Source organism: Leguminivora glycinivorella, chromosome 10, assembly GCF_023078275.1.
Source record: "Leguminivora glycinivorella isolate SPB_JAAS2020 chromosome 10, LegGlyc_1.1, whole genome shotgun sequence".
Taxonomy (NCBI): domain Eukaryota; kingdom Metazoa; phylum Arthropoda; class Insecta; order Lepidoptera; family Tortricidae; genus Leguminivora; species Leguminivora glycinivorella.
Genome location: NC_062980.1, coordinates 5,575,259 through 5,588,200, shown reverse-complemented (window position 1 = coordinate 5,588,200; position 12,942 = coordinate 5,575,259). Strand labels below are relative to the sequence as shown.

Below are 12,942 nucleotides of genomic sequence, written 5' to 3'. Positions count from 1 at the left end.
GTTTTTCAATTCCACACTCGGCATTAAAATACAACTTTGCCCCCTTGTATAACAAATAACTATTACAGTTTTGCCTTAGCTTTCTGTTATAAATATTTTTTCTCAAATTTGCAATGAAATGTTCTCATAACGTACTTCAAATTAGGTTGGGAAGTACTAAGTACGTATCTGGTGCGCTGAGTGCGGATGATATGTAATGAAATTTCATAGAACATTGCAGACCTAAAACTGCAACGCACCAGTCATTTGTTTCTAAACGTCAAAATCTGACACAGAATAGACATAGACATAGACATAGACATTTTATTAATAATATTATAAATATTACACGTTCATCAATAAATAATACATATAATATCTGGGCAACCGAGCTTCGCTCGGTTCTGTTTCGTATCCTTGACATGTGTCGCCATCTAGTTCAAAAATGAATAGTACCTACATCGAGCGAAAGAATTCTCAGCCTTAACAACACAACTACTCCACACGAGATGGCGTGCATTTCGCCACAAAAACTCAAATAGTGTATTTTCTATTCGTTTTAGCCTTGACCTGTGTCGCCATCTAGTGTTTGCAATAAATAGTACTTACATCGACCGAAAGAATTTTGTCTTAACAGTACAACTACTGCACACGAGATGGCGCGCGAAGAAAAACGCATGAAAACTCGAAAATTCGCGTTTTCCGGGACCTAAGGATAAGTTAGACCGATTTTTCACCCCCAAAAACCCCCACATAACAAATTTCTGCGAAATCGTTAGAGCGGTTTCCGAGATCGTCAGTGTAAATAAATATATATATAAATAAATAAATAAATAAATAAATATACAAGGATTGCTCGTTTAAAAGTATAAGATACATACATACATACATATAATCACGCCTGTATCCCATAAAGGGGTAGGCAGAGCACATGAACTACTAAGTTTCAGTGCCACTCTTGGCAAAAAGGGGTTGAAAGAAATCCAAATTGTGACATAAATAATTGTGTGAGAATAAATAATACTTACGACAACGCCATCATCAGAAAAAAATCATCCAAAACAGTTTACATAGACGGTAGCGCCCCTATTAATTTCTACTCTTTTTTGCTAGACTAAGTATAATGCGGTAAATGTCACCGGTTAAAACGTTACCTCAAACAGATCTAAAAATAAGTTTATGCTGAAATTTAAAAAAAAATGTTGGATATATCCTACTCATGTAAGCCCTTCTTTCCCGGCGTCTGACGTAATGTAATACAGTCAACCAATTGGAACCCTAGGCCACTGTAGAACTATGTCAAAGTGACGTTATAAAAAGCAGATTGTAGAAATCTCTTACTGATTGTCATTTTGACAAGGTTGTAGAGTGACCTAGGGTTCCAATTGGTTGACTGTACTATTACTTCACTAGTAAATTTCAAAAAGTTAAATTAGCAATATGTAGAGGAACACTAATAATTGCGGGCCACATATTGCAGTGAAACTCTTTATACAAACTTACCTTATTATTCTTTCAGCCAGGAGCAGACCCTTCTTTTCGGGTGTCCTGCATTTGAGCAATGTGTAGAGGGACACTGATAGTTGCCGGACACATATTGCAAATGAAGATATGGCCCGTTTAGAAGTATCTTTATAAAAACTTACCTTATTATCCTTCTGCCACGAGCAGACTCCCTTCTTCTCGGAGATCCTGCATTTGAGCAGCGCGTCCTCGCCAGGGTTCACCTCCGTGTATGTGGGCATCTCCAGAAACCTCTGGACGGCATCTATAAAGAAAAATATTTTCTTTAATTACCTATATACAACCTGTTTTTATTGAATTCCGTTAACTATAGGGAAGGTTCTTTAGATCAAATACAATTAATTTCTCTAAGAAACTAGCGTGTTGACTCTTACGGTTATCGAGTTATTAAAAAAATTAAGATAATTACTGAACACGTGTGTCACAACCTTTACCAATTCCTAATGTTATTTCTTTTGACATGCGCCGTCAATCACTTGACACTAACTTGAATGTTATTCTTAAGGGTCTCTCACACTAATAAATTCATTAGTGTGTATGAAACTGATGAAGTGATATACAGGGTGGTTCCTGATAATGAACCTAGCTACGTGTCGAATTTAACGGAAAACAAAAAAAACACGGTGTATATATAGTTAATAATAAGCCATGTTATTAAAATATTGTGTATAATATTTATGTAGAATAATATAATATTGGATAACAGTCACCTAATGATAATTTGCATGTATTCTGTGTATTTTCTTTAAACGAAAATATTATCGACAAGTTCTAGCGTGGCGTGGTTAGGTGTTCGTTTGATTTTATCATTTTATGAATACCTACCTACCGAATGGTTAAATAAAACTTCTAATAACATGGACTTTAATGATGGTTTAATAATATAATGAAGTAGTTTATGAGTGGACTTAAGTAGTTTTGTATGTATAGTTGGTACCGTACACGTTAATTATGTCATTAAATCATGAATTCTCAAACATACTTTTGAATTAGTATGCGATCGAACTTATAAAATATTTACAGTTAAATGCCTATCTACTTTTAGCTATTTTAGAAAGATACATCGATTCGTGAATTCGTGAACTTCCCAAATAAGTCATCAAGCAAATGGCAATTTAAAACCGTTTATTGCAATGTTATGAAACCTTCCAAAAAAGTGTTTACACACTATGACACTATTGTCATAATATTCATAATATTTCATTGTGAATGCGAAGCAAGCACAATGCCCGGCCGGCACTTTCACGGGTCTCAACGGACAATTACCACCGTAGACGAAGTTATCTGATCAGTTGTATACTTTATTGTTTGGGAATAAAAACTACCAACGATCAAATAAATGAGTTACTGTGATTCCTCCGTACACCGCCTAGCCGAAGTGGCAATCTCTGACGCATCGTGGCAATCGAAATAGAGTCTGGCTCAGTCGCGCCACTATAGAAGAGCGATAGGGGGAGCTAGCTACGATACGCTTACTAAGCTAACGATTGTGACGTTGGCTAAGTACCGAGTCCGAATTCGAATCAAATGGAGAATTCATTTCTATTGCCTTATACAAATAGTGGGAAAGGCTGTATCAATCAACGGAGTCCGTTTAGAATAACGTTTACTGATGATGAATTTGTAGATGAGTGCGTATAAAAAGTAACGAATCAAACCTTTTTGTGGACCACCGAAGTGATTGGAGATGATATTTATGTGAACTCATTTTATGGTATTTTACGGTAATAATGAAAAGCAAATATTAGCGTGGACAAAAAAGATTATTAAAACATATTGAGGTAGAGCGGGATCTCAAAATCCGTATTAGAAAAAATGAATAGGACTCTAGCTACATATTTATGTATTATTTTAACTCAGATTATTATACAACTAATTATAATATGTTTAAAACACGCATCAAAATATGAGCATATTTAATATTTCAGGATTCTCTGTAAAATGCATATCTAATTTGTGGCTATGCAAAATATACGCATTTGATTTGTTAATGTAGCTAGTACTCATAGGTAAATATTGCTTAATGTAATCTGTGCTATCTTTTATGTGAAATCCTGAGGCAAGTATGAAATGTTTATAAATACAGATTTCACCCACTGATATCACTTGATAGCTGCATGTAATCATTGCCTAAACACGCGAATTTCTATCTTTGCAACGCTTTTGGCGAGAGTTAAATATATTTTTAGCGTAGAAATACTAGCAATGTAGAAATTTCTGCGGTGCAGCATGGGTCCTCTTTTTAACTTAGAACGACGAGCGTGAAGATGGGACTGATAAGAGGTATAGCTGTGTGTGTGTGCATGTGCATGAGGAATATCCTACTACCACATAGTAGGATATTCCTATATGTGTTACCGCGACTAAATGGAAAACGAGAAAATATTTACTTAATCCAGACATGTTGCTGGAATTTACATTTTCATTTTAAATCTCGGTCTAAAAAGAGAATAAAATGACTAGCCTAGACTTAATTCCATTTTCATTTTTATCATTTTGCAGTATACAAACGAATATAAGTTCTGTTTTTTATCCATAAGATACCTACAGCGAAGTAAAATAGTGTGTAACACAATGCAATGGATAATAGGTACTTAAACCAAAACGAAACAAAGGTATACAATATAACAGGCGGTGTTATCGCTAGAAAGCGGTACGGGCATCATTTTGACGATATAGTTACCGAGTAGGTAACATATGGAATATTCAAGTAATTCCACATCACCTGCATCTAGCAATCACCTATTGTGTAATATAGGCTAATTACCTTTTCGTGTTCCTGAAAATTGTTAACTCGAAAATATTGCACGGAACGGCATTAAATTTTCAGTGCATTGTTTGCTTTGCAATTGCTCAATAAAACGTAAGCCGCCTGTAACCACGAGCATATTCAGATATAGTGGCCATACCGAATTTGCTAAGCCAGTTTTAAGTACTTAATCGACCTAAATGTGTGTTGGTGCTTTACTTTGAGCATTGCCTAATGAATCACTCTGATATATATACGTGTGCAGTAGCACCGCTATCTAGATACCGGCTAGATTTACTGCAAAGCAAAATTAAGCCATCCTAATCAGGGAAATGTCGTCTATAGAGCTCTGAGGAACTAACTAATTTGAAATCGTCGCCTCTGTATGCATCCCCTTTTCCATGGCTCTATAGAAAACACGGAATGCTAATAAAGCCGAGCTGAATGCATGCACCGAATTTAATTGGCTTTTCAACGTACCGTATAACAATAGCTGCGTATATTAATTTCGACATTTAGGGAGCATAATCATTCATCGGTAAACATCAAAGCATACGTACGGAGGTATAGTAGGTACTATTCATGGTTCACGCCGCCCTGCGCAGCGCCTTGAATGGGGGGACTCGGATTGAATATCGCGTAGGGTGAAGTGCCATTTTGCATGGTCTGTTTGTGAAATAAATTCGACATTTTAATCCCTATGCGGCACTCGCTTGAGCACAAATGTTAATCGTCGCTGCATAAATAATCAGACGTCATGCCATTTTTCATTGGAGTAATTATTTGCTCTACAATTTTGTGCTAGCCCCGATTAAAGGTTAAATCATCGGGCATTTTGCCATAATTATAGAGCATTTTACCCCGTAATTAAGTCTTTATTTATGTTGTCCGAATATACCTAAATGTTCGCCTCTAATTGTATTATAATTCTTAAATCACTCTTAAAAAATCAATTTATCAAACGCTTTATTGAATGTGCCGCGAGAAAAAAGTAACCCAAATTGCAATAAGCAATCAAGTATCCGAGCGCAAACATAACAGTTCATTTCTCAAAGCAAACGACACCAACAATAAAGGGTCCATCAATCACCTGTCCCAACAAAAGGTGAAGAATAGACACTCACTGCCCAGAGGCACTCTTTATTATTTTTTATTTTATACTCCACTGCCAAGTTATGTTTGCGGCGCGCGGTAGCGCTAGCGTACTTACATTAGTACCATTTTCCTCATTATTAATTGAAGTTCCGGCGATCGCCGCCCGTACAGTTATCTTAGTTATTGACAGTGTTCGTGGGAAGTGGACCGCGTGTACATATTGAAATATTATTATGTGCACCACTAATGGTTTTCATTAGTTCGGGTTCTCGTGATTTTCCACCGTGGATTGCGGTTTCACCCCTGAGGTTCGCGCATTGTTGTTCTCCCCAATATTTTCATTAGTTACACATGTAGGTAAACATAAACACACTTGCTATGGCCGGTACGCTACATTATGAATCCACTTAATGAAATATGGATTCCCGATGGCCAATGCAACCGCATTTATGAGTTTGCTCCGTATAAAAATGCAATTGATATTCAAAACTACAGCAAAGTACGCTCATGAAAGACAAACTATTTCCTATTGGATTTTTATAGGAGTTTGTAACGGAGCTGTATTAAATAAAGGGGATGGCAATAAAAATGTAGATGCATACTACTCTGGCCGTTACGGGCAAGAAATATGTAAGAAATATGCATCTGAGAGGTCGGGAACATGCAATACTGAGTATGTTTTATTCAATAAGCCCCCGGAACCAATATAACCGGACGCAGGTATATTGGTATATGTATCCTATGGAAATCTTGTATATTTTGTGCGCGATACGAGTCGCCAGTGTTTGGGGTGCGAGGAGCGGGCGGGGAATTTGGCCGTTTCACTAGAAATAAGTGAAATACCTGCCGGCTCTGAATAAATTTCATTTGTGGAATGGCCGTCTGTTTTTAAGCACTTTCGGATGAAACTATCGGCGCTGCTTTCGGGTCTGTTAGGCAAATCGGGCACGGCCTTCCAAATAACGCCTCGGTCGTCTTGTAGATGTCTAGCTGTGAGCATCGAGGTTGCTCTTAAATATCAATTGAAGCATACTTCACACCAACACAGAGCAACGTTCTGAAGAAAGGCCATGACATACAGGTTATGCCAGCGTTAAGTTAGACATTAATTAGTTGTCTTAATTAGTTAGTAAAGATAAGATGTGTAGCAGAGACATAGTTGGGTAATGATTCATTGTTGTGTATGGTAGAATAGGTGCCTACTAAAAGACATCCGCCTGTCGAGACAATATTGGCTTTGAACCAATTGAGACAAGTTTTCCAATAGTAACATGTAAACAACGATTTGTATTCAGTTCCTGCCTCCCCGAGGGAAGCCAAGGAGTGCAGAGAAAGTATTCCAATCTTTATAACTGTGGAGCACGTGCATACTTGACGTGCTATACCTATGTCGCGTGCATGACAGTGCTCGCTATGCGCATATTGACTTATCGTCCCAGAAACTTTGATGACTTTTTAATAGCTCCCAGCGGGCTTTCGAGTTAATTTTATCGTTGCAGTTCGGCAACTACTAAAATTTTCACGAAACGTGTATTAAAATGCTTCGTAGAATTTCACCGTCAACAAAGCTAATTGGCATAAAATGGGCTATAAAACATTTGTGATCATAAAATGCAACAAACGTGCAGTTCCAAATGTTTAAGGATTTCAAAAGATTAAAGAGTCCTAAACACGTGTGGGACATAATGGAGGAGCATAAGCTACGTACCGAGCTCTGGGACTCGCATTGTCATGGTCACGTCGGAGCCGATGTCTCTATAGTTATTACCGATACTCAACATTAGCCGTACAAAAGAAAAAATGACGACAAAAAAGAGTTCGATGTCACGCCCATGCAGTTCAGGAGGTTCTCACGCGGGCCCGTGTGTCCCGAGCAAACAAAACTTCTACCGAGAGGCCGTAACACGAACCCCGTCCGCCCACTTTCGTGTACACGATATCTATTGCTTCTTACGAACGCAATAAGGATGGCTTTCTCGAAGAAAGAGGACGATGGACACGGAAATAGGAGTCGTGATGGCAAGGATGCACTATAAGGCTTCGTAACAAGAGTGACCACGATACGACGTCCTACTGCGAGTCTATTGTAACAAAAAGAGTATAAATAGCCGCGAGGTTCGACACGTTTGTATGTAAGTTTACAATTTTATCCTCCCGTGGGAACAGTCTGCGGGCGATGTGATAATTGCCTAGTTTGCCTAGAGCCTAAACCCTTCGAAGGCGAATATAAAAGGGGGTAATTACTTTTGGGAAAGTATAGGGATACGAAATGAGCCAATGATAGGACGATATGGAAAATGATAGGGATTGTGTGGGTCGCCCTAATGATATGGTTGGGCCTTTTGCGGACGGCGAACTTCGAAGTCGGAACGATTTATAGTTGTACCAGTTAAATTTATTAGCGGTAGAATTCACTTGATTGATTGTGGGCATTAGTGATGTGCCGCAGAAATATTTACAGCCCTCAGAATATTCGCCAAACACGGACTAGTTGGATAGAATAGAAACAACGTCAACGTCGAGGTATTTTTACATTTAATTGTTGAGGCAACATTTGCTCTAAAAAGTAACATTTTAGTATAACATTTTATAACAAACCGAAAATATTGTGTAGTTTATTCATCACTTTTTTTCTTTCCCGTGTCCGAGAATCAGAGAAATACGCTATTTTTTAAAGCGAGGCAAATAATACTGGGACCTAAACGCAACACTAGGGATGATTAATTGACTATCTCAATGTTCGTAAGCCGATCAACCGGTCCTTTACTGCGGCTCGATTGATGATAAAGAATAAAATTAACTTTTTAAAACATTTATAAAATATATCCAACAGAAGATCAAATGTCAAACTAAGGTTTTGCGGGAAGTGTTTATCCCGAACAAATTTACAGGCAACATTGGAAGTGAAAGGTACAGTCAACTGCAGAGAAAAGTAGACCCCCTTGCATACAACTTTGTATGGCAGGGGGGCTCCTTTTCTCGCCAGCACTCCACCCTGGGAGTTGGAGGCAGAGGTACTAGCGGAGAGATACCGACTGAGGGCAGAAGCCAGAGGGCGTGACGAGCTCCCGGACGCGGAGGAGGCCGAAAGAACGTCAAGAGCAGCCGCGGAGCGCCTGCGTCAGAGGTGGAGGGTTACCTTGGAGGATAGCCACTATGGAACCCGAACTATAGAGGCTATTCTCCCAGTAATGGACAGGTGGGTTGATCGGAGGAAGGGCGCCCTGACTTATCGGGTCACGCAGATAGTGTCCGGACACGGGTGTTTCGGACACTATCTGCATAAAATACAGAGAGAACCGCGGCCTCAGTGCCACGAGTGCGGTGTAGCGGACGACACGGCCCAACACACTCTGGAAGAGTGCACTCGTTGGGCCGTGGAAAGAGCTACCCTCAGGGCAGAGACGGGAGCGGCGGACCTCTCGCTACGCGGCGTAGTAGAGACTATGCTGGGTAGCGAGAGAAAATGGAAGGCGGTGGCCTCCTTCTGCGAAGCAGTCATGTCGCGGAAGGAGGAAGCAGAGAGAGAGCGAGAGGCAGCTGTTGACGCTCCTCCGCTACGACGAAAGCGGCAGGGTCGAAGGCGGAGAGCGTACGCTCGCCTCGAGCCCTAGAGGGGCCATGCCCCATATGTGATGCCGGGAAGGGGGATCAAGCGTTTCCGATCCTCCTTTACGATGCGGGTGCCCTGGTCAGGGCTACCGGAGAGCGCAGTGGTGAAGTGAAACGTTCCGAACCCAGTGCGCTCTCACAACGGAAAAGAGGGTGAAATGCCGGAGTGGGTTTAGTGGGTAGGGCCGTTTCTCCCCTTCTCGTCAGGAGAAGGGAAAGCAACGGCGAGTCCCACACAGCGTGCGCAACAGCATTCCCACTCCGTGAAAAAAAAAAAAAAAAAAAAAAGGGGGGCTCCTTTTCTCTGCAGCTGACTGTACGTTACATTCCCATTGTAGTACATTCCCAGGACATGGCACATCACTAGTGATGATTAAATATTGGTAAGCCGATTACCCGAACGTTTACCGCGGTTCGACTGGTGATAAAGATTCCGATTGACGTTTTACTACGTCTATAAAATATCTCTGAGGATCAACTGTTAAATATAGGGAAGAAAAGAGATTTATTGTGAACTATTTTTTCGATAATGATAGAAATCCGAGATATAGGTGGCGTGTGCGATATATACAAGCGTGAAAGTGGTAAAAATAAGTTTTTATTCGCTTTTTTAGGCTTTTATTATTAGAAAATATAAAATATCTCAGTTTATACACCGTGTTTTTTTTTATTTCCGTTAAATTTGACACTATTTTTTTTAAAGCCGTGTTGTTTTTAAAGCCATTTGTTAGAAACGTAAACTTAACCTTCTTTTTTTTAATCTAAACATATTGTTTTTTTCTGATTTTATAGAATTGAATAGATACTAATCATATTAGACTGAGTACACATAGGGCCAATACAAACGGCTTGCAACTTAACTGTGTGAGAGCTGCAACCCGCTGTTGTAGTACAATCCATATGCAATAGCTGTTTCTAAATCCAAATCAAATTTCTTATAAGGCAAGGACGCGCCTCACTGAGAATACATTAAACTGTAATCACTAGTTCGACCTCAGGAAGCCGGAAGCTAGTGAATAGTGTCGATACCGAAATGGGTCTGTTTCCTGCCTCACATTTACAAACATATTGTAGTTTATGTATAATATAACTTGGACTGACGGCTCGTAGATATTATGGGTGGTACAGGTCAGAGGTAAACTGGCGACCTAAAGTCAGTGATCAGTTAATAACGTAGACGAGTAATATTCTAAATGCAGTCAAGCTAAACGCTTAAGGGGCTCTAGTGAAGATAACAATCGTCGGTGCCATGCCATTCGAATCTAAAATAATGTGTGAAGATAGTAATGTAGATTTTCGAAAGTCTTTCTTCTTGGCGTTGGTTTTTCCGATGAATTTTTGTATTGTGTTATACTATTGCCAGCGTAGACACTATAGTGGGTATTGCAAGAGTCAATGGAAAAGAGTCGCTTCACAAGCCCGAGCCTAGAATGATAAAAAGGAGTACACTTGGTACAGTCATGACATCGAATGACACTTAGGTTGGACATGGATGAATCGGGCTTAAGATAGCAATGAGTGGAAAGGAGGGAAGAGGCCTACATTCATGATGAAAGTCTAGAATCTCTAAACAACGTATCCACTAATGACACAAAAAATAATCTAATTTCCTTAACTCTCTGGCCTAAATCCGAACGGAAGAAACGACTTCCGGTACACCCTGAAGTTGCATATATACTCGGTGGGCACCATGATGCGCAAGAGACGACGTCACGGTAATAAGTAGCCAGCGATGCGAGACCGCACGTACTAGCATGAATACTTTTAAACTATCCATTGGTAGACTTTAAACTGTCGACTAAAGGTTTATATTTGAAGTTAAATTTGTTCACGACGGTACAATCGAACTTATTCTACTAACTCAATATTTACCAAGGCCCTTAGGAGGTCTGGTTCCCGCGTTTTTACGCATACCGTTCGTGTTTGATGTAACAGCGGAACGTAAAACGTTTGTGTTGACCGCTAGGTCGAGGTTTGGAAAATTTTATTTTGGTATTGATTTCAAGACAAATTCAATCAAGTTTTACTTACATTTACTTTAGCATTAAATAAGAAGGATATTTTATTTAAAAAAAAGTGAATGTTTATTTTATTTTTATTTCAAATACGTAACACAGTATGACAGTAAAAACCAAAGCACTGAGTAACTAAAATACATAATAGCATAACAAATAAACACATCAAAGTGAAAAAAAATCAACACATCACAAATTATCTAGATTTAGGTGACAACAACGTAATGTCGAGGCTTCGTTGCGTCGTCTGTCGGGGCGTAGAATTCGGCAGGTTACCCCGGAACCGTCGAAAGACGTCGTGTTATATATCTATAACGTAGTGAGTACATATCTACTTATTTATTTTCCGTAAACCTATTTTATATGAACCAATAAAAACGGTCTATGTACTTCTAGCAAAACTCTAAGCTACTATTAAGCCTCCAAGCTAAGTATTGATCACAGGGTATTCTTTAATGAATGATAAATGTTTAGGTAAGAGTAGAAATAAAAGAAAACACCCCCAAGGGATTCGAACCTGCACCTTTCAAACGGGCTAAACGTTCTTTCCACTCCTTACGCTCGGGGCGAGGAGATTTTACTTGTACGTATTTTTATCTTGGATCAATTAATTGTACGATAGGTAGTCTTTTAAAATATAATAGGTAATAAGACTAATAAGTACCTATTTAATTTATTGCTATTTTCTAAAGGTGACGTTAGAATGTCAAACTCAGCAATAGGTACTGCTCCAGCGTCATTGTTGATACTGCTGTAGCTACTATTTTCGTTTATAACATACTAGCTTTTATCCGCGGCTTCGCTCGCGTTAGAAAGAGACAAAAACTAACCTATGTCACTCTCCATCCCTTCAACTATCTTCACTTAAAAAATCACGTCAATTCGTCGCTCCGTTTTGCCGTGAAAGACGGACAAACAAACAAACACACACACTTTCCCATTTATAATATTAATAATAATTAAAGTATTGAAGTAACATATTCCGATAAATTGCTACTGTGGTTCTTATGACTTAGGTTTGCCGTTTATTGCGTCAATCATTTTATTAAGAAAGACGGTTGAAGGAATTGAAGGGATAGAGCCCCTTCTATCGAAGGAAAAATATAATGGCGAAACAGTGATGTCTCAATAGAAATGCTATCGCTATTATGTCACCCCTGCATCAGCGACACCTTAAAATACAACACATCAAAAACGATACTTTTTTCTTAGCGGAATAAAATTTTACAACATTATTTTCTAACTAAATCATGAACATATCCCTGTATCTCTAGTTGTAATTTTCTGGATATCTAGCTTCACTTTTCCACAGTAACCCAATTCCCAAGTCTTAATACGAGCCCTAACGTTCATAGCTTCTGATAGCAGCTCTCAGCGGTTATTTCGCACACCGCTATAATAGCACGTAGCATTTAAAACAACGCGTAAATGCTTGTATTCGCAACATTAATTTTATTGTTACTGCGAGCGTAAAGTTGATGTTGTAAAGTTTGGGCGACCTTTGACTGTAAAACGGTACATTGTAGCACGGCAATCATGTTTATTGTGTTTGAAACTCCAAAAAACATGCATATTTACAAGGTTATGAGCCTGCCCGTGTGGTGACGGGTTAAGAATTTCACCACCCCCTTTCTTCCCGTGGGTGTCGTAGAAGGCGACTGTGGGATATGGGTTAAATTGTGGCGTAGGCGAGAGGCTGGCAACCTGTCACTGCAATGTCACAGTTTCGTTTTCTGTCAACCCCTTATTTGCCAAAAGTGGCACTGAAACTTGAGTAGTTTCATGTGCTCTGCCTACCCCTCAATGGGATACAGGCGTGATTGTATGTTGTATGTATGTATGTATGAGCCAGCGTGCACAGCAGGAATAGTCTGACAAGGGTCACCAACACCATGTTTGATGGCTTCCTGTCCAAGATGTAGCAGAGTTTCGAGAGAGTTTAAATCCAAAAGTTGATACTTGAGGAGT

The 12,942-nt window shown here is 39.3% G+C and overlaps 1 protein-coding gene across 2 annotated transcripts in view; it reads right to left on the bottom strand.

The window, feature by feature from the left end:
* Positions 1-12,942, bottom strand: part of LOC125230277 (hemicentin-1) — a 78,181-nt gene that overhangs the window by 49,825 nt on the left and 15,414 nt on the right. For both annotated transcript variants that reach the window (XM_048135392.1, XM_048135393.1), the window contains exon 2: positions 1,626-1,747. In XM_048135392.1, coding sequence (XP_047991349.1) covers positions 1,626-1,747 — 122 coding nt within the window. The remainder of the gene's footprint in view (positions 1-1,625; positions 1,748-12,942) is intronic.